The 25,762-nt window shown below is 47.7% G+C and overlaps 1 protein-coding gene across 1 annotated transcript in view; it reads left to right on the top strand.

Moving 5' to 3' along the window:
• CDH23 (cadherin related 23) overlaps positions 1-25,762 on the top strand; it is a 1,152,220-nt gene that overhangs the window by 278,389 nt on the left and 848,069 nt on the right. The window contains exon 5 of the mRNA XM_078641088.1: positions 22,969-23,117. Coding sequence (XP_078497214.1) covers positions 22,969-23,117 — 149 coding nt within the window. The remainder of the gene's footprint in view (positions 1-22,968; positions 23,118-25,762) is intronic.

The raw sequence follows: 25,762 nt of genomic DNA, 5'->3' as shown, positions 1-25,762 counted from the left end.
TACTGGCTCAAGAAAACATTCGCATATATCCCCAGACTTAAAATCTCTAAACTGGTTGCCTTTTGAAGCCAGAATACAGCTAAAAATTGCCGTTATGACACACTCGGCCGTGCATCACAAGGCACCCAACTACCTCGCTCAAAAGTTGTCTATATCAGGAGGTTCGAGATCCAATAGAAGTACAAAAAATCTACTCCTGAAACCTCGTAGATTCTGGAAGGAAAAAACATACAAACGCTCCTTCTCAGGAATGGCTCCCAGGATCTGGAATGCACTCCCTCCTGAAACCAGGCTTATCTCCTCCACTGCATTCTTCAAGAAAGAGGTGAAAACCATCCTTATGGCCAAGTTCACCTGAACTTTATAGTTGTTGGATAAGAGACTCTGCATCGTTTGGTATTTTGACCTCCTGACAGATTCTTGGCACTATATTTTTATTTGATTGTGACACTATTATGCTACTCTCCTACTACCGACCACTATATAATACACTTTAGTTTGCTGATTCACCCGCCTGATGCCCCCACCCCTTGCTCTCTCTATCCTTAGAATTTGGTATAAGCCATCCCTACATCCAAAGTTTACCTGAACTCTATTGTAACGGGATCAATGACTTTGCGCCGTCTTATATCACTTGTTACCTGATTGTATATTGGTATGTTTTCTGTACACTATTGTTTTCCTATTATGTTATTGACTATTATACTGCTCCCATTATTTCTGTTCAGTCTTGTTGCACCTACCCCTGTCTCTGTGAAGCGCTCTGATATCTGTAAAGATCTTGTTCGCGCTATATAAAACTTTGAATAAATAAATAAATAAATAAATGTATGCATCAGGAATTCAAAGCATTGATCCAGGGGCCTACCCTACCAACTACAGACCCAAAAAACAATTTTTGGCAATGCCAATAGGGCTCGCCTACGAGAGCTATTGGCTTTGTCAATTTTTTTTTGTGGTGTGCAATATTGTACAGCAGCACGGCTGCTGTGCACCATGGCGGAAAGTTTTTTAAAAGTGTGCTTATTCATAAAAAAAAATGTTCAGCATTGTTGCATAGTAGCCTCGCTGCTGCACAACATGGCAAAAAAATTGGCAAACCCTATTATCTTTGCCATTAATTGTTCAAATGGCAACACCTGCCTGACTTGTCACTGTAATAAAGTTCCATGTGTTCTACTGACTGGCAACCAGGTAAGAGGCACGGGCACGCTTAATGCATTGGGCGTGCAGACTAGGAGCCTGAGTGGTAGGTAAGTAATGTGCTATCAATTGTGTTTGTTGTAGAAATGCAACGGGGCAAGTAAATAGGGCACAGGCACAAAGCTAGTTCTGTCTGATCAGACACATGCAGCTTGTGAATGACAGTTAGATCAGAACTCTCAATTCTCACAGGTCCGTGGGCCTGTCACAGTATTCTGGTACGTGTAGGCCCTATTCTTGGCGTGATCAATATGCCCGATTCGTGGGCGAACTTTAGCAAACTGGCTAAGCAGGAGGGATAAACCTTCTCTGCATCGAAACACAAAGCGTGCGATCAGCAGAGGACAGAGAACAAAAAAAAAACAAGCATTTGCAATGTAATAGGTCTCACATTACTGAAAGTTTGAGCTATTGATGTTGCATATAATAATTCAAAGCCAATAGCTCAAGCATTTAGCAATGTGAGACCTAGCGTTCCAATACCTTTGGGTCGAGTACACGCTATGCAAAACTGCAAAACAAAAACAAAGATTAGAAATCTACATTGCGGTGTGCTAATGAGCTGTGTTCTTACAAAAAATCTTCATCCTATTGTTTTCTATTTAAAGATGAGGGGCACATATTGTCTTGTGGGAAGTGGCAGCTAAACAGATGGCAGTGTCTGCAGGTTATTTTTACACTTCATTTGCCCTCTCCAGAAAATGCGGAATTGCACTCCCTGGGAGCTTGTTTAAAGAGCCAGCAGTTCTGCGAGAAATAACACTGCAGATAGCTGCCAGAGACCCTCCCCTCGAAGAATAGACATGAACGAGGGAGAGTCTGGCATGAAATAATGAGGCACTCAAGCAGTCCTTGTGGCTTTTTATTTGCTTTCTCTGGTGGCTTTCTTTAAGATTCCCTAATCCCAGAGCTTCAAGTCATCGACGGATATGGACATGGCCTTCCAGAAATCACACTAAACACACACACCCAATTAAGGGCAGAAGCACTGACTGCCGTAACGTTTTGAAAGAAAAGTTCTGTAAAAGAACAGATGAAGAAAGTAAGCATAAGAAGACTGTGCTCGTCCGATGCTCCTTAGCTTGGACTGGAAGTGAGGTATCGGCTGCCCGAACAACTTAGGAGGCAGCAAAGAAGAGCGATGTAGGATTGATCCAATGTAAGTAGCAGGTGGAATTACACTCCGTGTAAATGCTTACAGCAGGTCTTGCAGACAGCGCATGCGCACTGGCCTAGGATTGATCTAAAAACAAGAATACCAAAAGAAATGAACTGCACACATTGATAAAAAGGCACCATATTGCTTTTCAAGGTTGCACGCGGAACACATATTAAAACAAATTGAGAGAAAGAAAATGCGCTATGGAGAGTGCCCTGGGCAAGTGTAGAAGGATGGGCAAGAAATAGCACCTCAATTGACATCAGGAGCAGCAGGCAGGCACTAATTAACTTAAATCAATCTGTCCTGCTCTAGAGAAAGGATCGGAAGTGAGGTTTGGCCACACTGGCCAATTAAGGTGACTGAAAGAAGGAGGACACGGAAGGCAACAAATGGTAAGCAATGAGCGGGCTCCAAGCCCTATTTGTAAACAAAAGTATCTTACAAGCGAGCGTGCATTGATCACGCTGGCTCAACCCTAAAAATCAGTGTGCAAGGAGGGAATGGGGCTTGTGGTACCTGGCGTCACTAGGGGGGTGCGGGGGGTGCGGACCGCACCGGGTGACACCCTCACATGGGGGTGACACCAGCAGGCCTCTGTACATGGCACCCCCTGCACCGCACCCGAGGAGAGACTCGATCCGCTTTAAAAACAAAAGCGAACAGAGATATTTTCTCACCTATTCGAATTAAAATGTTCTCATTAGTTAAAGTTTGAAAAGTGTAGTAATGAGGGGCCCCCGCCATTTATATGGAAAAAACAGTGCTAAAGAGGGGGAGCCGGGGAGGGGGGTATTAACCGCTTGGAAATTAGCTTTTACTTTAGCTGTTTCATATCGTAAAATTCTCACATCTACTAACTCGCTGGTGCCTTGTACACAGATTTCTTTTTGCATCTTGAAAAGCTTTAAAAGAGAAACCAAATGAAAGCGGCAGAGTGTGTAAAAGGGGGGGGGGTCCTTACCCCCCCCCCCCCCGGGGTTTAATGTGCGAGAGAGAGGGAGCTAGAGGGAGTAAGAAGACAGAGAGAGAGAGAGTTAGAGTGAGAAAGACAGAGAGAGAGGGAGCTAGAGTGAGAAAGACAGAGAGAGAGGGAGCTAGAGGGAGTAAGACAGAGAGAGGGAGACAGAGGTAGCTAGAGGAAGTAAGACAGAGAGAGAGAGAGGGAGCTAGACAGAGAGAGGGAGATAGAGGGAGTACGATAGAGAGAGAGGGAGCTAGAGGGAGCAAGACAGAGAGAGAGGGAGCAAGACAGAGAGAGAGGGAGCTAGAGGGAATAAGAGAGAGGGAGCTAGAGGGAGCAAGACAGAGAGAGAGGGTGCTAGAGGGAGTAAGACAGAGAGAGAGGGAGCTAGAGGGAGTAAGACAGAGAAAGAGGGAGACAGAGGGAGCTAGAGGGAGTAAGACAGAGAGAGAGAGGGAGCTAGACAGAGACAGAGGAAGCTAGAGGGAGTAAGACAGAGAGAGAGGGAGCTCGAGGGAGCTAGACAGAGAGAGGGAGCTAAAGGGAGTAAGACAGAGAGAGAGGGAGCTAGAGGGAGCTAGACAGAGAGAGGGAGCTAGAGGGAGTAAGAGAGAGAGAGGGAGTCAGAGGGAGCTAGAGGGAGCAAGACAGAGAGAGAGGGAGCTAGACAGAGAGAGAGAGCTAGAGGGAGTAAGATAGAGAGAGAGGGAGCTAAAGGGAGTAAGACAGAGAGAGAGGGAGCTAGAGGGAGTAAGAGAGAGAGAGGGAGCTAGAGGGAGGAAGACAGAGAGAGGAGCTAGAGGGAGTACGACAGAGAGAGAGGGAGCTAGAGGGAGTAAGACAGAGAGAGAGGGAGCTAGAGGGAGTAAGACCGAGAGAGAGGGAGACAGAGGGAGCTAGAGGGAGCAAGAGAGAGGGAGCTAGAGGGAGTAAGACAGAGAGAGAGGGAGCTAGAGAGAGTAAGACAGCGAGAGAGGGGGCTAAACAGAGAGAGGGAGCTAGAGGGAGTAAGATAGAGAGAGAGGGAGCTACAGGGAGCTAGAGCGAGCAAGACAGAGAGAGAGGGAGCTAGGCGGAGCAAGACAGATAGAGAGGGAGCTAGAGGGAGCAACACAGAGAGGGAACTAGAGGGAGTAAGAGAGAGGGAGCTAGAGGAAGTAAGACAGAGAGAGAGGGAGCTATAGGGAGTAAGGCAGAGAGAGAGGGAGCTAGAGGGAGTAAGACAAAGAGGGAGACAGAGGGAGTAAGACAGGGAGAGAGGGAGCTAGACAGAGAGAAGGAGCTAGAGGGATTAAGATAGAGAGAGAGGGAGCAAGACAGAGGGAGAGGGAGCTAGAGGGAGTAAGAGAGAGAGAGGGAGCTAGAGGGAGCTAGACAGAGAGCTGGAGCTAGAGGGAGTAAGACAGAGAGAGAGGGAGCTAGAGGGAGTAAGACAGAGAGAGGGAGACAGAGGGAGCTAGAGGGAGCAAGACAGAGAGAGAGGGAGCTAGACAGAGAGAGGGAGTAAGACAGAGAGAGAGGGAGCTAGAGGGAGTAAGACAGAGAGAGAGAGAGCTAGAGGGAGCAAGACAGAGAGAGAGGGGGCTAGAGGGAGTAAGAGAGAGGGGGCTAGAGGGAGTAAGACAGAGAGAGAGGAAGCTAGAGGGAGTAAGACAGAGAGAGGGAGCTAGAGGGAGCAAGACAGACAGAGAGGGAGCTAGAGGGAGTAAGAGAGAGAGAGGGAACTAGAGGGAGTAAGAGAGAGAGCGGGAGCTAGAGGGAGTAAGAGAGAGAGTGGGAGCTAGAGAGAGTAAGACAGAGAGAGGGAGCTAGAGGGAGTAAGACAGAGAGGGAACAAGAGGGAGTAAGAGAGAGAGGGGGAGCTAGAAGGAGTAAGAGAGGGAGAGAGGGAGCTAGAGGGAGCAAGACAGAGAGAGGGAGCTAGAGGGAGTAAGACAGAGAGAGAGGGAGCTAGAGGGAGTAAGGCAGAGAGAGAGGGAGCTAGAGGGAGTAAGACAGAGAGAGAGGGAGACAGAGGGAGCTAGAGGGAGTAAGACAGAGAGAGGGAGCTAGACAGAGATAGGGAACTAGAGGGAGTAAGACAGAGAGAGGGAGCTAGACAGAGAGAGGGAGCTAGAGGGAGTAAGACAGTACCTAGCACCGTACATTTCCGACAGAGGTGGTCCATGCGGTAAGTCGTGAGGGGGTGACACCATGAGTTACCCGCACCGGGTGACACCAACCCCAGTGACGCCACTGAACCCACCCCAAACTCCTCCACTAAAAAAAACTTCTTAAGCCAGCGGCTGATGTCTTGGGAAGCCAACCCCTGTCCCCATGGGCATCTGCTTAGCACAGCCTCCAAACACGAGCTGGAAACCGACTCTGAAGGATTTTTCAGCTTATTTCTTGTGTCCTCATTTGATATTGGCTCTTCACCAGGAGACTGTGGGAACGGAGCCAATATCGTGTGTCACTGTGTGTCTACACATTGCAAACCAAACTGACATGTTTTGTAGCTCTTTGCCTCCTCAATGGGGCACCCACTACTTGTAAAGAATGAGGAACAAGAGAGACACTGTAACAAAACATGAAAACTGTAAATCAGCAGGAAATTAAATCAAATGAAAAATACAGAAATTACTTATTTATGTCCTGGATTTTTATAATAAAGACAATTACGCTATGGAAATCAGAGGTTAAAGTCTATAATTCGATCCCAAATCTATGCCGAGGATCGCACAACTCCATGAACATGTGCCAGGATTACACGGTAATTTTGACAACTGAGGCACTTGTACCGAATAATTCTTTTTTCTTTAACCTTTATTTAAAGTTATAGAGGCATGTGAATGACAAAAATAAATTGAAAATGGGGGATAAACATAGGAAAGAAAACATAATAAACCAATACAGTCATAGTCAAATGATAGCAGTGCAAAGGTATAGCGGGTGTTGACAATATCAATAATGGAACAATACATGGTCAAGAAATATAAACAGAATTGACATATATCGGAAGAAAGTTCTGCAGAGGGCGTATCATGCTAACTCAGTATTGAAATGACATCCAGGGCAATACATTGATCTGGAATCTGTCCAACGTTACAGTGACTTATAGTAATCTAATATCGACAAAAATGCAATAACAGCTGGATATGGATGCAGATTACAGTATCGCGTTGCCCTTATACAGAGACTGGGGAGGGTCAACCTACCCCAGTCAGGGTGATGCTGCATTGTGTCGGGGTCTCCTGTGCCATTAGTTGCCGGGAAAGGTAGGCACGATAGGGTTCCCATATGTCAACTGTTCTGGAGGTGGGGGGGAGCAGGGTGCTATACTCTTCGCAGTTAATATTACAGAATGCCAAGCTATATAGCCACGCTCGGAGGGAGGGCACCCTCCCACTGCCCCAGTGCAGAGCTATCTCCCTCTTGGCCAACATGAAGCAAATTGCTGCCAACTTACGGATACCTTTCGGGAACTTCGTGACGTATCCCAACAGAGCAATCTCAGGTGTGGGCAGAAGAGGTATAGAGAGTATATCCCCCAAGACCGAGTGTACATCTAGCCAATATTGCTGTATCCTGGGGCAAGTCCATGTTAAGTGTGCAAAGTCTGCGAAAGGGGAATGACACTTCTGGCAGTGGTGGGGCCGGGAATTGTCTATCCTGTGGGCACGTGCTGGGGTAAAATACAGTCTCCGGAAAAACTTAAATTGTAGTAGCTTGTGTTGGCTAACCATGGAGACCTCTGTTGTGGCTCTGCAACAGTATGTCCATTGCTCATCTGATATAGGACCGTCCAGATCTGCTTCCCAGGCGGCTCTAAGTTTAGAGTCATCGTTAGGTTTTAGTGAAGCGCATTGTTTGTATAACTGGGAGATTAGGGGCCAGATGTAGGTAATTCATATTTACCGACTCTTAAATACCGAATTTTACCGATTCGGTATTTAAGAGTCGGTAAATATGAAGGGGGGAGATGTAGGTATTACAGATTCTGTAAATACCGAGTCGTTAAGATTCGGTATTTACCGAATCTGTAAATACCGAATCAGTATTGCCCATTGATTCCTATGGGCCTTGAAGCCCATAGGAATCAATGGGCAATACCGATTCTGTAATTACAGAATCGGTAAATACCGTATTTGGCAAGGGTGCAGGGGGTGTCACTTTGACACCCTCTGGCACCCCAAAAATAGGCATGTGCGCCATGTGGCACACAGACATGCCCTAAGGGTATGTCTGTCTGTCACATGGCTAGGTGTGCATGCACACATGTGCATGTACACCTGAATTCGGTATTTTAACACCCAATTGGATTGTGTGTTAAAATACCGAATTTGTAGGGCCTTTGGGACTCAGAAGAGTCCCACCTACATCTGGAAGGTACCGAATCGGTAAAAATACCGATTCGGTATTTTACAGATTCTGTAAATTTACCGATTCGGTAAATATACAGAATCTGTAAAATCTGGCCCCCTACATCTTAAGATGCCAAATACCGGTCGGAAACGGCCGAATTCGGCCGTTTCCGACCGGTATTTGCCACCTACATCGGGCCCTAGGTGTGCGTTGGATGTGCTCTGTATGACTATTGTAAGTGGGGGAACCTCCTCAGGGGCTAAAGGGAAGGAGGGGAAATATGCCCGCAATGCTGATCGGAGCCGTGTGAGAACAAACGTGTCCATGAAGGTGCGGTCAGAGAATCGGGCGTCCTCCGTCACAAAGAACACGTGACCCTCGGGGAAGAGGTCGCTGAGTGTATTAATGTCAAATTTCCGCAACGTGCGTTTCACCAACTCCTCCTCCGTGATGGGGAGAAGGTGGGCGTTGGGAAGGGGAAGCGCAGGCGAGTGGAGTACAGCTAGTCCCAGAAGTTTACGTAGTTTGAACCAGGCCCAGCTTGTGGTGGATACAGTCTGTATGTCGCGATGATCTCGGGGGAATCCCGTGGGGAGAAGTGTAAGTAGCTGTCTAGGGAGAACCAGGTCTGCCTCCGGGCGTAGATATGGAATTCGCGCATCTGGGTGGAACCATGAATAGGCGTAGGAGCATTGGGCAAGCAAATATTACAAATAGAAGTCCGGACACCCAGCCCACCTCTGTCGGCGGGCATGGTCAGGACCTTCCAACCGACACGGGGGGCGTGGCCACCCCACACCAGGCGAAGAAGAAGGGAGCGAAGTTGTTTGAAGAAGGTATTCGTTAGGGGAACCGGTATGTTGTAGAAGTAATATAGAAATCGTGGGAGTACCACCATTTTGATGATTGCGACCCTCCCAGCCATGGAGAGGGGTAAATTGATCCAGTGGTTGATATGCGTCTCTAGCCTGGAAACTGCATCGCCATAGTTTAGCCTTATCAGCAACGCAGTGTCTAGATGGATATGTATTCCCAAATATTTAACAGAATCTTGGCACCATTCCAGCGGAAACTCGAGAGGCAAGGGAGTAGTGCAGGTGGTAAGTGGAAAAATGACCGATTTGTGCCAGTTGATATTTAGTACCGAGAATGCACTGAATGTTATAATTTCCCGTATTAACGGGGATAAATTGCTGTGGGGGTGTCTGACGTATAGAGTCATGTCGTCAGCATACATAGACATCAATAACGGGCCAGTTCGAAACTGCAACCCGCGCTGGAGATGGTTTCTTGGAACTGTCTGGCCATTGAATCGAGCGCTAAAATAAACAAAAGAGGAGAGAGGGGGCAGCCTTGCCTTGTACCCCGCGACAAAAGAAAGGGATCTGATAATATGCCATTAAGTCGCAGCAGTGCGGTGGGCCTAGTGTACAAAAGGGCTATGGTCGCGACAAAGCACTCCGGAATGCCCATACGGCGCATGACCGAGAGGAAGAAAGGCCATTCCAGCTAATCAAATGCTTTCTCCGCATCTAATAAGATCGCAGCGGCTGGAGTGGCAGGATCGATACGGTGTAAGGTAGTAAATAAGGTGCGGAGATTAAGTGAAGTATATCTATGTGGAACAAACTCTGATTGCACGGGGAGATGAGAAATTCCATCAGAAGCGACAGTCTGATAGCCATCACCTTGGCCAGGATTTTGTAGTCTGTGTTCAATAGCGACAGTGGCCTATATGAACCACAGAGATGAGGGTCCTTCCTGGGTTTAGGCAGTAGAATTATCACTGCTTCCCGAAATGTCGGAGGGAGGGTGCCAATCTCCAGGGCCTCCGCTTAGACTTCAACCAGGCGAGGCACCAGGAGGTCCTTGTATGTTTTGTAAAAGTCGGCAGAGAAGCCATCTAGTCCGGGGGCAGAAGAGCCATGCAAGGCGTCGATGGCCTCTATGATGCTGTCTGAGGTAATAGGGACTAAAAGTAACTCCTGCATGTAACGCTCCAGATACACAAGGGCTAACTCGGATAGATACTCCTCCTGATCAGCTGAATTCCCGGAGAGGTGCGTGGTGTAAAGGGTCTTATAGTACGTGAGGAAGAGTTCACAGACGGCCGGCATGGAGTGTACTGGGGAGCCATCCGGCCCCGACATGGAAATGATACAGGTTGGGCTTCTAGGTGGCCGCAGAGTGTTGGCCAACAGACGACCAGGGCATTCGCCCTCTCTATAACGCCGTGCTACCCAGTGTTTGTTTAGAAAGGAAAGTTCCCTATCCGCAGCATCACGGAACTTAAGACAAAGTGCTAAACGAGTGTCTGACAATGTGTCTGAGGGGGCATTAAGAATTTTGCGGTCTACGGCGGCAATTTCTTCTTCGATCTTATCTAAGGTGGAACGCAGGTCCCAGAGGATCCCCGCATGTTTTGAGATGCACACACCCCTGATATATGCCTTAAAACCTTCCCAAAGAACCGCCCATGTGTCGACAGAGCCAGTGTTTAATTCAAAGTAGTCCTCTATAGCCTGACGCACCTCCTCTGTAAAAACGGGATCTAATAATGCCCGTTCGGGGAAGCGCCAATTTCTCTCGTAACCTCCCTCCCTTGGAATCGACAGTTGAAGAATAACCGGGCAGTGATCCGAGAGAGTGCGAGAGAGAGTGTGGAATGATCCCAACCAACCGGCAATCGTGGGAGATATTAGCCAGTAATCCAGTCTGGTCCAAGTGTTTTGGAACCCGGCGTAGTGGGTAAAGGCGGAAGAGATAGGGTGTGACTGCGCCTCAATGTCTACAAGGGAGTAATGTGTGCAGATGTCTTGAAGGGCCTGGCGTGAATGGGGTTTGGAGTCAGGGGAGGAAGCGGTACTGTCTCTATCGTGATCCAGGAGCAGATTAAAGTCCCCACCAACAATCAGGAGGCCAGTATCTGTCGCTAGGAGATGGGAGGAAAGGGATTGAAAAAAGGCGGGAGTGTCAGTGTTCGGGCCGTAAACACAGACCAGTGACATCCTATGACCTAGTAGCTGACCCGTGACGATCAAAAAACGACCATCCGGGTCGCAGTGGGTGGAGAAGTGCGTGAATTGGAGACGCTTATGTATGAGGATAGCTACTCCCCGTGAATACGAGCTATAACCAGAGAAATATCTATGTGGGCCCCATCCTGAGGCCAGGCCACAGGCCGAGGCGGCAGTCAAATGAGTTTCCTGCAAAAAGAGGATGTCTACTTTATGACGTGCGACATAACTCAGGACTTGTCTCCGCTTCCGGTTATCGTTCAGGCCCCGTACATTCCAAGTTAACAAGGATAATCCGGAAGGACCGGGCACATTTCCTAGCACAACCATACCAACAATAATACACAATTGGAAGAAAGGCATCAGTGACCCATAGTACTCAAAACCATCCTCATACTTTGCAAACTGCCATGGTTATCCAGAAAAAGAAAAAATAACTACCTCGAAGAATCCCTCCCACCCGCCACCCACCTTCTCCCTAACTAGAAAGAAGAGTACCCAAACATCGTTTCCACAAAAATAAACCATGGAGGTATTCACCATGGGGCATGACAACGCCACGCCAGTCGGGCAACCAACACTTAGAGAATTTAAACAGTAGAATGGTAACTATGCATTAGAACGAGCAACAACCATCAGTCATTCGGTGAACCAGAGAGTAATAGGAAGCAATTATTCAGCACTCCCGGATTGGGCAAAAAGGTCTATGCTGGATTGTGAAGATTGCTGTGGCGGGGAGTGTGGACGTGAGTTACCCGGCTGACCACTTTTTTTATGTTTGAAATTGTGGAAGAATTCCTGGGCAGCCTGCGGAGAGTCAAATATTCTAGGTCTGCCACCCAAGTCCACCCGGAGCCGGGCCGGATAGAGCATGCCATAACGGAGCCCCAGATTTCTCAGCATGGCCTTGACGCTCTGATATTTTCTTCTAGCTTTCTGTACCATGAGCGTAAAGTCTGGGAAGAAGGATAAACTGTTACCCTGCCATTGGATGTCGCCTTTCTCACAAGCCGCCCGGAGGGCAGCGTCCCGATCACGAAAGTTAATTAGACGCGCAATAATCGGCCTGGGGGGCTGGCCCGGTCGGGGGCGAGGGCCCAGCGATCGATGCGCTCGCTCAACCACAAAGCCCTGGGTGAAGGTCTCCCTACCAAATAGTTCGGACAAGAGCTTCTCCACGAATATGTCCAGTCGACCAGTTGGCGTCGTCTCCGGTACGCCAAGAAGGCGGATGTTGTTGCGGCGACCCCTCGCCTCCAAATCTTCGTTCTTCACCGCTACGTCCTTGAGGATCTTCTCGACTCTCTCTAGCCATTTCAGGGAAGAAGAGGCGCCATCTTCGAGGTCAGAGACCCTGGATTCCCCCACATCGAGCCTGCGGTCGTGGCCCTGGATTTTGGCGGTCATGTCTGCCAATTTTTTATCGAGATCATCGAAGCGGGCGTCCAGGGCCTTGAAGCCAGATCTCATTTCGGCAATCATGGCGGCGGCCAGAGAGTTCGAGCCTGACTCCCCTGTAGGAGGGACCGCCGCGGCGGAAGGGTCCGCCGCAGTGTCCGTGGATGCATCTGGGTGCTTATCAAATTGGAGTTTGCTCTGTCTCGGGTCTTTTTTAACCATTATGGAGGTCGAGTTGGCGCCCAGGTAAGGCGGCGTTGTCTGCAGCGGGCAGGAGCACTGAGGAGCCGGGCAGCCGGAATGGCGTCGGACTCACGGGTCGCCGGAAGAGGTGTAGGAGGGCAGACCCAGGGACGGAGGTGCAGGCACGATGTGGTCACAAGGTGCGCAGTACCCTATGCCCCGCAGGGTGCCACCGGGATGTTATGATTGTCAATGTCTGCAGTGCACCAAGCAGGGTTATGGCGCCAATGTGGAGGTCAAATGGTGATGGGGCTGCAGGCTGACTTCAGTCGGCAACAGGCAGGTGGATGTCAGGTTCAGCTGCATCTTGGCATAGAGGCCCACAGGACAGTCAGGCCGACGATCATCCAACTCTCTTTTTTGGAAGCCGAACACCCAGGCCAAACCAAGGGAGGGACCGGGACCGGAGGAGGGGAGATAGCGAAGCCAGAGCTCCTCGGCGGTCCACGAGCCCCCCCCCGGTGTCGGATAGGGGGGAAAGGCACAATTGCCGGCACCTCGTCAGCCCACAGCCACCCCCTCGCCCCCCACCCCGCTTGGGCGTCACGCCGATCCCAAATATACCCCGGGCCGGCCCCCAGACCTACTGTGGGCCCCGGCGCCGAGGGAACGAGGTAGGCCCGATAATCGTCCCCATCCCAACGGCCGCGCGTGCCCAGCAGGAGGGACCAGCCGGGAGACCGGGCGCAGCGACAGACCCCAGCACAGCGGGGAGCAGCGTGGGGAGCGTGGGCGGGCAAAGCAAATGGCAAAGGCTTACCCTATCTCCGTCTGCTCTGGCGCGGTGTCGGCGATGTCGCAGTGCAGCCCGGAACTCCTCAGGCGAGGTCACCGGCCAATGGAGAGTCGCGGTCACCCCGGATCGACATCCTCCGGCAGCCCAGCTCCGTGAGCCTCAGGGGGAGCAGATTTAGCTTGGTTCCGCTCGCTCAACGCCGTTATAGGGCTGCTGGAATTGCCCGACCAGCGGAGCTCTACACGGATGCGGCCATTTTGGTCGCTCCCGTAGCCACGCCCCCTACCGAAGAATTCTTAGTGTGCGCAATGCCAGCATTAGAGGGAGTGGCAGTTGGAGATCAATTAGAAAAGCAATGGGTAACCAACCTCACACTCTGATCCTTGCTCTTGGCAGCCTTCATCAGGTTTGCTACTCTCCATATTTCCCCCCTGCTTAGGTTGGCACCAACTCTGTCACACCAAGCTATCAGTGGCAGATGCTGGTGGTACTGGAGAAGGGGGAGAGATGTGGATGATGAAAGGGCTCGCTCTCACCATGGCACCCTGCAGGAATGGTAGTAGGCCACCTAAACATGTCTAACTCTTTCCTTCACATAACACCAGTAATGTCACACATATCTGGATCTAGGCGTGGCATCAGTTGGCACCATCAAAGGCAGAGATGGATGACTTCTGGCATCACACTTTCATCCTAGTGCTTTGTCAGCATGGAGGTGGTAGCTCCTTGCAGTATGGATCCATCCTCCATTCACATTGATGCCATTCATGTCCATTGGTGGACGACATGGAAATACTTCTGATCTCACTGTAGTGCCAAAACGTTGGGGGAACACTGTTATTTGCTTTTCAGTATATGCTTTTTCAAAAGAACAGGCAGCTGATTCTTCATTGCCTCCACCTTTTATAAATGTCTTGGGTTGATTACCTTTCCATATCAAATAGTTATGTGTGTATTTTTTCAGAAAATGTTATAAATGCTTGAGATAGCATGTTTTCCATTCCATTCCAGATAGCATGTGCGGTGTTTGAGAGTTATTTCATTCCATGATTTATGAGATATATTACTAAAATGTACATGTTTGCAAGAAGCCAACAAGACTTATTGTAAACTGTTAACTTTGCTCCATTGACCCAAGAGATATGTTGACCCCACCACTTCTTTACTTTTATGGTTTATGAACACCTTCTCTGAATCTGTACTCAAGCCGTGCACTTTTTGCCTCCATCCCCTTCTTCTGTAAGTCTGTCATAGTTCCATTAAAAAATGCATTTTAGTAAAACTTCCTTGTTCACATTCGCTATTTTTCCTCTACATAGTTCCCTTTTACCGTGGTTATATGATGAAAGCGCCTTTGTTCATCCGAATGAAATATAACTTCTTGTAAATTGACTTGCAGAACTTCGGTAATTCGTGATGTTGCACCTTTACATTAACTCAATTAAGTTATTTATAAATAGACTCTTACCATTTTCAAGTCCCAATTCTCAATATATATGTCCACAGACAGTACATCTTACTACTTATCTTCTAATAGAAGACCTTTTTGTTACAGCATTGTGTGGTGTTATCACTTCCCTACAGGAGAGAGACCCATAACATTAACTGCAAGTCATACAGGGAGAATAACCTTGCATACACTTCCATTTATCCATGAGATTACACCCTGGGATGGTCTCCCATCTGAGCAGCTTTAATTATCTCTTGATTTATTCATTCTTCTTTAGGCATTTTTCTTTTTCATAATTCTTTTGATAGCATGCCTCCCGGCCATAATGGATAAATCATTTCTTCCCAGAGTGTGTGGTCCCATAACATACGAAAACTAGTCTTCTCTTAGAGACACTCCACACCTGAAAGGAAGGAAGTTCTGAATGCGGGGGTCACTCTCAGGAAGATCTGATCAAACAAAACTAGATGAAATGGCTTAATTGTTATGGATGAGGTGGACACAAATGACCATGAATGAGAACCTCTTGATGCGCAGAATTAAATGGTACAAACAGTTGCCACGTCGCAGACTGCAACTTTTTATCTATCATCAGTTTTACAAGTACCTACTTGCACCCACATGGGTGAACCACTCTTTTTGGCAGCCTACGCAGCACCCCTACATATTTGCCTATTCCCTGCTGACGAGAGGTAACAACCTTGAAACACGTGTCCAGGGATGGCCAACGCGACAGTGATTTTTTGCTCAAGACCCTGGCAGAGGCGCACCCGCTGATGCTTACTTCATGGACCACAATGCTTTGGGGCAACACGCTGATAGGACAAGCAGTGTGCGACCAATTGGACTTTCTTTTGTATTCAAGCTCACTTGAGCTGGTGGGGCTGACGAGCCCGGGTTACGCACCTGCGTGCCACGAGTGGTACCGGACCTGAGGATATTTTTTGGCAGCCTACGCAGCACCCCTACATATTTGCCTATTCCCTGCTGACGAGAGGTAACAACCTCGAAACACGTGTCCAGGGATGGCCAACGCGACAGTGATTTTTTGCTCAAGACCCTGGCAGAGGCGCACCCGCTGATGCTTACTTCATGGACCACAATGCTTTGGGGCAACACGCTGATAGGACAAGCAGTGTGCGACCAATTGGACTAACTTTTTATCTATCATCAGGATTATCTTCGCCTAAATCTGAAGGTCTCTTGATAATCCGACGTTTCTATTCACTTTGGCTCAAAATCACATACAATTTAGCAGCAACCCACAGCCATCTCTTTCACAGCTTCAAATTCAGGCATGCCTTGCCTTAAATTTCCAAATTCTCCACTGGTCTAAACGTACTTCGGTTATTCTGGCAATAGCACGCATGTCTGTTGGAATAGAAGCCCTTGCACACTCTGACTGTCAGTGTCATCATGCCCATTTGTTTGACTTATATCCGGCTCTGTCCGCCCACCCCAATGGATTCGAATTCCACATCTGTGAGTCCATGGGAGGAGTTGCAGGTATTTTTATTTGTGTCATTCCTTCATAGAGGGTGGCTCCTTCCCCATCACCAGGCTATGACACCGGAGGAAACAGAGATCCTAATCAGCGGGTCAAACCTTTGTATCTGTGCCTGAGTCTACTGATCCTCTTTGAGTAAACCACATTCTCTTCCCTTTAACTGGGAGCCTTCATTTCTCCTTAAAATATGTGATGAGTTGTGACATGTAGCATAAGTGTGATGCATGGTGTGTGAGCTACTTGTCTGGAAGTGCATCTCCTGTATTCATTGGGTCCTCCCTTGAGGACATGATGATTGGACCACATAAAGAGGCTTCAGCTTCCTATTATCTAGTTGTACATGACTCTCCTCAGGTAGCTTCCCTTTCAGAGCCAATTACCGCTTCCGGGAAGGCAGAGGGAGTACATATTTAGTTCTTGGCAGTCCTGAGGCCTGCTGGAGAACAACTGACGATAGGAAGCAGTTTTGCTAACACCCAAAGGATACCAGATATTGAGAAGGACTAGCAATCTTGACCCATGGCTCAGCATTTTCCATAGGTCTCCATGCTATTTGTCCCAGAATGAATACTTTTACAGTGTTTGGGGTCCTTTATCTGTCCAATTAGTGGGTGGCATGTTCTGGTTAATTAATTTGTTCATTACTTCTAACTACCCTACATCTCCTCAATGTAAACAAAGACTTTTTTTAGGACTTTATGTAGCTGCATTTACTGTAATGAGCCAGTACTTTTCCTGGAACTGGCATTGAGAGGTTGACAGTGACAATAGAGTGAGTTCAATAATGAACTCAAGAATAAGAAATTCATTTTAAGAATTTAATAGATTTTTAGGTGATTTTGACCTTTGGGGCTAAATGTTATCTTTTTATTTAATTTTTTGGTTTCTAGGACCAAATATCACATATTCTTGATAATATTAATTACTGAATGTGTATGGGATATATTTGTCAGAAATGCTATAAATTAATTGTTTGCTAATCAATGACGATGTTTTATGTAATTAATGGTACTTGGAATACTTGTCTTAGCGCTAACTGTCATTGAAACTAGACCAGAGGTGGTAATGACTATTGTGTCGATGCAAAAAGCCATGTTTTTAGCGATTTTCTAAACAACAGTCTGTTGGTTTGATTTCTCAGACTGATGGGCAGAGTGTTCCATAGTTTAGGGGCCAGATGGAAAAGACGTCTGCCACCTCATTTTATGATCTTCACCCTGGGAACAGCGAGTATAGAGGCAGTCGATGATCTGAGGTTGCGTTGTGGAACGTGCCATCTGATATGCTTACTGAGATAGGCAGGTCCAGCCCGTGCAGTGTCTTCTGCACAATGTACATTAAGTTGAATTGGATCCTTGCCTGGACTGGGAGCCAGTGCAGGTCTTGAATACTTTGGGATACAGACCTGAATTTGGGAATTTTAAACAGTAGTTGTTCAGCTGCATTTTGTAATGTTTGCAGCTTGTGTATAGTCCTCTTGTTTGCTCCTCAGTAGAGGACATTGCAATAATCGATTTTTGATAGCGCCAGAGCAACAATGACAGTTTTCCTAAGATCCGTAGGAAGGAAAGGCAACATTTTTCATAGAATCTTCAGCGTAAAAAAGCACGATGATGTATTGCAGTTAACCTGATCAGATAATGATAAGTGGTCATCTAGAGTGACACCGATATTTTTTATCTTTTTTACTGGCAATGGGCAAGGCCCGGCTGCTTCCGGCCACCAGGAGGAGTTCCAGAAACAGGTATCCTTGCCAAACAATACCACTTCAGTTTTGTCAGTATTCAACTTTTAGCCATTGTCACGCATCGACCTGATAATATGAACCATACAATCATTAAATTTAGTTGCCACGTCCTCAGGCTTTGAAGATAGAGACAACACTATTTGAGTGTCATCTGCATAACAAATGGCAGTAAAGCCGTGAGAGCATATGAGTTTGGCTAATGAGGTGACATAGACATTGAACAAAATTGGAACTAGTGAAGATCCCTGGGGCACCCCGCACGGTAGGGCGTAAGGGGGAGATTTATGTTCTCCCATCACTATGGTTTGTTCTCTGTTAGTTAGGTAGAATCCAAGTATATTAGAGGCTTTGCCTGTGACCCCTATTTCAGACAGGTGATGGATGAGTATTTAGTGATTAACCGTATCAAACATGGCTGAGAGGTCAAGAAAAATTAGTATAGCCTGGATCCTGAGTTTAATGAGTATTTCTAACTGTGTGTAGACCTAACATACCTGCCATCTCCGGAGGTAATCCTTCTGTGCTGTACCTAACGAAACGACCCTTAAAGAGTCAATTGTACATAGGGCTTAACTTGGTTAATCAGTTGGAGTGCGGTAACTAACACCTGATGCTTTTGGACTGAACCGAGCTCTTGAGGCGGAAGCCGAGAGCGTTTTTACTTCTTTTTAAAAAATGTACGAATAATTTGATTGTCACTTTAACTTGTTGCACGTGTCACTTACTCTGCTCAGGTTGTACTCCGCGCAGTAGATCTAGCGCTGCCGAGGCCCCAGAGCAAACAATCTTCTCCTGCCGCCATCTCGGCAAGGCCGCAGGCCACACCCCCTTCAGAGGCCACGCCCCCGCCGCCGCCCATGAAGAGACGCTGAATACTAGCGCCTGTCATTAAGACTGAACCGAGCTCTTGAGGCGAAAGCCGAGAGCGTTTTTACTTCTTTTTAAAAAATTTACGAATAATTTGATTGTCACTTTAACTTGTTGCACGTGTCACTTACTCTGCTCAGGTTGTACTCCGCGCAGTAGATCTAGCGCTGCCGAGGCCCCCAGAGCAAACAATCTTCTCCTGCCGCCATCTCGGCAAGGCCGCAGGCTACGCCCCCTTCAGAGGCCATGCCCCCGCCTCCGCCCATAAAGAGACGCTGAATACAAGCGCCTGTCATTAAGACTGAACCGAGCTCTTGAGGCGGAAGCCGAGAGCGTTTTTACTTCTTTTTAAAAAATTTACGAATAATTTGATTGTCACTTTAACTTGTTGCACGTGTCACTTACTCTGCTCAGGTTGTACTCCGCGCAGTGGATCTAGCGCTGCCGAGGCCCCCAGAGCAAACAATCTTCTCCTGCCGCCATCTCGGCAAGGCCGCAGGCCACGCCCCCTCCAGAGGCCACGCCACCGCTCTTCCAGACCTATAAATCATGTGTATCTTTCGGACGCGCAGCGGGCGAGCGCAGCGGGCGCGACGTTTGCGCGCCGAAGGCGTGCCAAAGGAAAGCCCGTCTGCGCCCGTCCGCGCCAGGCCGGGCCTTAGGGCAAGCCATGCTGACCTTCCCATCTCATACTCAGCACACTCTCTCAAAGACCTACAGCATCTTGCCCCTCCGGTGTCTCCTAATTCCCGCAGCCGTATACACACAGCTGGCCTCTTGCTCCCCGCTCTACGCTCTCCATTTGGACGCACTCCTACAGTTAAACCGACCAGGAACGCCACTTCCATCAGTGTGTCATACCTGAACACCCGCTCTTTAGTAAAACACCGCGAGGACATTTTCATCCTGTTGTCTAATAACAACCCTGACATACTCCTGCTCACGGAAACCTGGTTAACTCCAGAATCCCTCCCAGATATTCTGGCGGCCCTTCCCCCTGACTACTACATCCTCCATGCCGATCGCCCTGGTGACCGGCCCGGGGGTGGGGTGGCAGCCATCATATCTAAGCGCCTGAGCTCCACTTCCTCTTACTCCCTCCCCCTTCCAGAGGTGGACAACTTGCTGGTTAGCCTGGAAACTGACGCCGGTGCCCTCACCATGCTTCTTTTGTATCGGCCCCCTCATCCTATGCCATCCTTCTCTAACATCATGAGCGAACAGCTATCCAATCTGCTAACGCAACACTCCAGTTTCGCCCGCTTCGGCGACCTGAACTACTGGTTCAACGATACCAACGCCGGCCCCCATGCTATTAAGCTCTTTGAGTCTCTCAACAGCTTAAATCTTATCCAACAGGTCACCCGACCCACTCACATCAAGGGCCACAACCTGGACCAGATCTGGACCTGCAATCTGGCTCTGTCTCAGCCAGCAATATCCCCTTGCGTCTGGTCAGATCATCATTTAGTTGACACTTCCATCACTGTCGTCGGCCGGATTCCTGCTCCCCTTATGGCTGGTGGTTCCTCACGGAAATGGAGCACATATGATTCCCAGGGCTTCTTCACTACCCTGGCCGACACCCGCCCAGTCTTTAATCCCACTGACAACATCGACGTTATAGTAAATGATATCGGTTCCTGGCTGAGGTCAGCCAGCGACCAGTTTGCCCCCCTTACCAAATTCCCCCGCACTAGGCACCATAAATCCCATAGGTGGTTCTCTGATGACCTCAAGCATCACAAATTAAAAACGCGCCAGCTGGAACGATTCTGGAGACACGATTATTCTAACTCAGCCAGGTTGTCTTACATGGCGGCACGCAAAGAATACAAAACTGCTATTACCCTAGCAAAATCGGAACATTTTTCCAATAGGATCTCGACTGCAGTTAATAAATCAAAGGAGGTGTTCAAAGTCATGAATGAACTCCCCACAGACGACAGAACCCTCCCAGCCCAGACCCCTACTCAAGAAACTTGTGACACTCTCAACCTCTTCTTTGTGGAGAAAATCATAAAAATTAAAAACTCTATCCCTCTCCCATCCCAGCTATCCTCTTCGGACACCTCCTCCAACAACCCCCTGACTCTCCCCACCTTCCCGGCTCTGAACCCTATCTCATTAGCGGAACTCGCTACTCGCGTTAATTCTGGCTCCCCTAACGACTGCTGTCCGCCATCTGTCTTACAGAATGTTTGCCTCAATCTACCTGATAGTATTCTAACCCTGCTGAACGGTTCACTCAGCAGCGGCATTGTCCCCAGCTCTCTCACGGAGGCTATCCTAGTGCCCCTCCTCAAAAAACCTGGCGCCGACCCCGCGGAACCATCCAATTATCGTCCCATCTCCCTTCTTCCTTACTTTTCCAAATTAATGGAGGCCCACGTCACCCGATGCCTGTCTAATTTTATCGAATCTTCTTGCCACCTTGAGCCCAACCAAGCTGGCTTCAGACCGGCCCACTCTACCGAGGCCGTCATTCTGGCAGTCCTGGACACGCTTAGGAGTAACGCGGACGCAGGGATCCCCCAAGCCCTTGTACTCCTGGACCTGTCGGCCGCGTTCGACACGGTGGACCATAACATCCTTCTCCACCGTGTCGGACAGGCAGGCATCCAGGGTACTGCCCTTAAGTGGGTCGAGTCCTTCCTGACCGGAAGAACACAGGCTGTCCGCATGGGCCCCTATACCGCAACAAAAACTCCCACGACCTGTGGAGTCCCTCAGGGCTCCTCCCTTTCACCACTCCTGTTCAACCTATACCTCCGGCCCTTGATCCATTCACTTCAGAAATGGGACGTTACTGTTTACAACTATGCCGATGATTTACAGATTGTCTTCCCTCTAAACTCACCTCATGCCATCAATACGTTCCAAACTGTTATGATCCACATCCAACACTGGATGAATTTGAATCAGCTAAAACTGAATCCCGGGAAAACCGAGCTCCTTCTCCCCGGACTCATGCTCACTGGGGTTCTCAGTTCTGGCCCCCTGAGCTAGCCCCCCCCCCCCCCCCCCAGCCCCGGTCAAATCAGTGAAGAGCCTGGGTGTGATTATCGACACCGAACTGTCTCTCAAAGCTCAAGTGGGTGCGGTCATCTCATCTTGTATGTACCAGCTTCGGAAGATCCGCAAAGTTCGCCACCTACTTCCGCCCGCCGCACTCACCCAGGTCGTCATCTCGCTAGTACTTTCCCGTCTGAACTTCTCCAACTCCCTCTACCATGGTCTCCCACAATCTTTGTTGCACCGCCTTCAGGTTGTCCAGAACCAAGCGGCCCGCCTCATCCATAAAACTCATAGATGGCAATCGGCAAAACCTCTACTTCACAGCCTGCATTGGCTACCAATTAGCCAAAGGGCAGCTTTCAAGGTGGCCTGCCTTACCTTCAAGGCCCTCCATTGCACCGGCCCCGCATTTCTCAAATCCCTAATCGCTCCCCATCGACCAAGGCGCAACCTCCGTTCAGCCCACCTTCATCTGCTAGTCACCCCCAAAGCTAAAACCAAGAAATTCGGTGGCCGTCGCTTCTCCCACCTAGCCCCCGGATTTTGGAATCATCTCCCTCTTTCCATTAAATTCAGCCCCTCCCTCCTGAATTTCAGAAAATCAATCAAAACTCACCTCTTCCCACCCCTTGGTTAAAAACACCGCCACTCACGCTTCCCCCTCACTCACTCTGTCTTAAAGCGCCATGAAGCCTTTTGGTGTTCGCGCGCTCTATAAGTTGCACTTAACATAACATAACATAACTGGTTAATGACTGGTAGAGCTTTATCTTTGAAATCAAACTTTGAAGTTTTAGAAGGTCAGCGGTTTTCTGTAGTCAACGATGTCCTCCAGACTGAATATTTGGAGAGGGCTTGGTAGTGCAATATCGAGCAGTGACAGTTTTGAGAGTGGTTTTATCATCAGGCCTTTTTAATATTCTGCACAAAGCTAGTCATCTAGTTTTGGGTGTAAGACAAACATGTACATGATACAACTAGGATATTTTTTTAATATATGTTGCTGCAGTAATATTGTGTAACTATGCCTTGCTGTACTGTACGTTATTAGTTTGAGAACTAGTCCTGGAAAAAATCTAACGACTAGCTTGATTCGATCTAAGAGTGTGCAAGCTGAAACAGTGAATCTGAGTTGTTAAGGCATAGGCTATGCATACGTTGCTGTGGTTATTCACACTGCTTTTCTTTCCCTGCACAGTACCCCACCCTCTGCCAGATAACGAAAAATGAAGCAGCTACCCACTACAAAGCAGTTACCTGCCCAGTAGTTTTGGCACTTTTCTTTTAATTGTATTTTATGTATTTTCTTTAACAGGAAACGAAAACAACAACTTTCAAATCAATGTCAGCAGTGGACTGGTCATGCGGGGTCCGCGTCCTCTAAACAGAGAAAGCAATTCTTCCCACGTTCTGGTTGTGGAAGCGTACAACAGTGACATGGGCCCGATGAGAAGCTCAGTCAGGGTAAGGGTCGCCAATCGCTTACCTGGTTTGCGTAAGGTACACTCTCTTCACCTTCCACTGATTCCTCCTTTAGGATGAGACCTCAGTCAGGGTAAGGTCGCCAATCGCTTACCTGGCATGCGTAAGGTACACTTTCTTCACCTTCCACCAATTCCTCCTTTAGGATGAGACCTCAGTCAAGGTAAGGTCGCCAATCGTTTACCTGGCATGTGTAAGGTACACTCTCTGCACCTTCCACCCATTCCTCCTTTAGGATGATACCTCAGTCAGGGTAAGATCGCCAATCGCTTACCTGGCATGCATGAGGTACACTCTCTTCACCTTCCACCCATTCCTCCTTTAGGATGAGACCTCAGTCAGGGTAAGGTCGCCAATCACTTACCTGGCATGCGTAAGGTACACTTTCTTCACCTTCCACCAATTCCTTCTTTAGGATGAGACCTCAGTCAGGGTAAGGGTTGCCAATCACTCACCTGGCTTGCATGAGGTACACTCTCTTCACCTTCCACTGATTCCTCCTTCAGGATGAGACCTCAGCCAGGGTAAGGGTCGCCAATCGCTTACCTGTCATGCATAAGGTACAATTTCTTGACCTTCCACCGATTCTTCCTCTAGGATGGGGACCTCCTCACCTTTCTTGATCTTGTCAGCTCATTTCCTCCTAGTATAATTAAAGAATGCACTTGTTGATGTTTTATTTGTTTCTATTTTGATTTTGCATACTTTTTTGTTGCTGCATTAGAAGCACTTCACATAGGCTAGATTAGATACATTTGTGCCATTGTCAGTACATTTTGCATCAACGTCGGCACCAACTGTTGCATTGCAAAAATGTTATTTGCAGCAGATAAACAAATGTTTGTTCTACTGCTCAGTCAGTGCAAATAGCAGCCCAAAAACTGCGCGATACTAGTGTAAATGTATGCAATCTGATGAGCGCTCTGTAATCTGCTGCCTTACAGACAATTAAATAATGAAAGAAAATCCTCCCTACCACCTCAATTGTCCCATCCTTCAGCTTCCAGGGTGCTCCATAGAAGAGGGCACTGTGCTGATCAGTTTCACAAAACATACATTTTGCCAGTAGTTGCAGGCGATGGGCACCAGCTCTCATTGTTGTGGACTAGAGCATACTTTTCATATCAGACTTTGACCAGAACTAGAGACAGAAAGGCAGAAAACATAGGAATATAACGACTAAAGGAGTTTCCATGAATAAAAAAATAATCTGCAAGAGTGGCGTTAAGGCCGGAAGGGTAGGGTGGTGTGGAAGAAACAAGCAGAAAGTTTTAATATTCGGCTACTACGACACCATAATTGGCGGGCTCCTAAAATAATCTTTGGGTCCTAGCCCTTAATATTTTCCAAGGTAATCTCTGCATTATTACAGTACATGAAAAGACAACTTTGCCAACTTTTTATAGGAAGACAGAAAATCCTGATGTGTTGATTATGCGTTTATTTCTGAAAATACTGTGCCAAACCAGCAATGTGCAATACGAGTTTGTTTGAAAAGATTCGTTAGGCATCGCCAATGACATGGGTGAAATAATTTACATTTTAAAATGCACACAAATCACTGGCATTTCTTGTAAAATGGTCGAGAATTGATTGCGCTGCAGATAACTTCAAAGATAGCCATGAAGAAAATAATTTCCATTGTAAAAAGAACAAATACAATAAAATACAGTCAAAATATGGTATACCCTGTCTGTCCCATTCACACGAGGGTGAGAATGTAATGGATCAACGGAGAAGGGGAGAATACAAGAGGAAGGCAGAGGTAAGAAAGGGGAGTGGTGAGGGATGAGAAGGAAGACACATTCACACTCATTTTGGAGAATTAGCTTCATGGTTCTTTTAATAATGTATGATCTAATTGCCCTTCTTTTTGCTTCATTCCAGCCTTTTCCTAAATCTGGAATTTGCTGTTTTTAGCAACAATTATAAAAGTATATGTCTTTGACAGTCATAGGCAGGGTAAAGAGACTGTTAATGTGCCATTTTTGGAATATTGTGGGAGGTCTTCACCAGTTTTGCACCTCTAAAGACATGCACACATTTCATGACATACCCACATTGCAAGTTGACATAGACAGGGTCTTTAATCCTCAGCCCCTTGAGCCTTTTTTCAGTAGATTGTCTTTGAATATGTGTGGCCATAACTCCCAAGTTGCGTCCAATGCTTATGGAGGCCTGAACATCTACCCCTGATCCATACAAGTCAGTAGATGAGGAGGACCTACACCACTGGCAGCCTCTGTTTCCAAAGCTATTGGCCATTGAGTAGGTGTGTATTGTTGATTTGTTTCTGTTTTACACACAAGATTAAGGGATCTCTTAGTAAGAGTATGGGTTGTCTAAGCTGCAAAGTTCAAGGCTGTCAGGGGGGACTTCTTGACATCCAGAGACTGCTTAGGAAGTGTCACGGAACACCAGTCCAGGATCTGCACCTCGCAGATAGTGTTTTAATTTTCCTAAGCCCTAGTTAAGATACATTTTGGTATTTATTTATTTTTTACAATTTTCTTATCTTTATTATATTTTCATGTGGCTTTCTGGCTTACATTTGTTTCCCTGTGGTGTGAGTAGAACTATACACGAATTTCCTTAGGATAGCTTCTTAGCAATCCACAGTTAACGGC

The sequence above is a fragment of the Lissotriton helveticus genome, chromosome 5_1 (assembly GCF_964261635.1).
Source record: "Lissotriton helveticus chromosome 5_1, aLisHel1.1, whole genome shotgun sequence".
NCBI lineage: Eukaryota > Metazoa > Chordata > Amphibia > Caudata > Salamandridae > Lissotriton > Lissotriton helveticus.
Note: the sequence above shows the minus strand (reverse complement) of the source record. Positions and strands in the feature narration are given on the sequence as shown.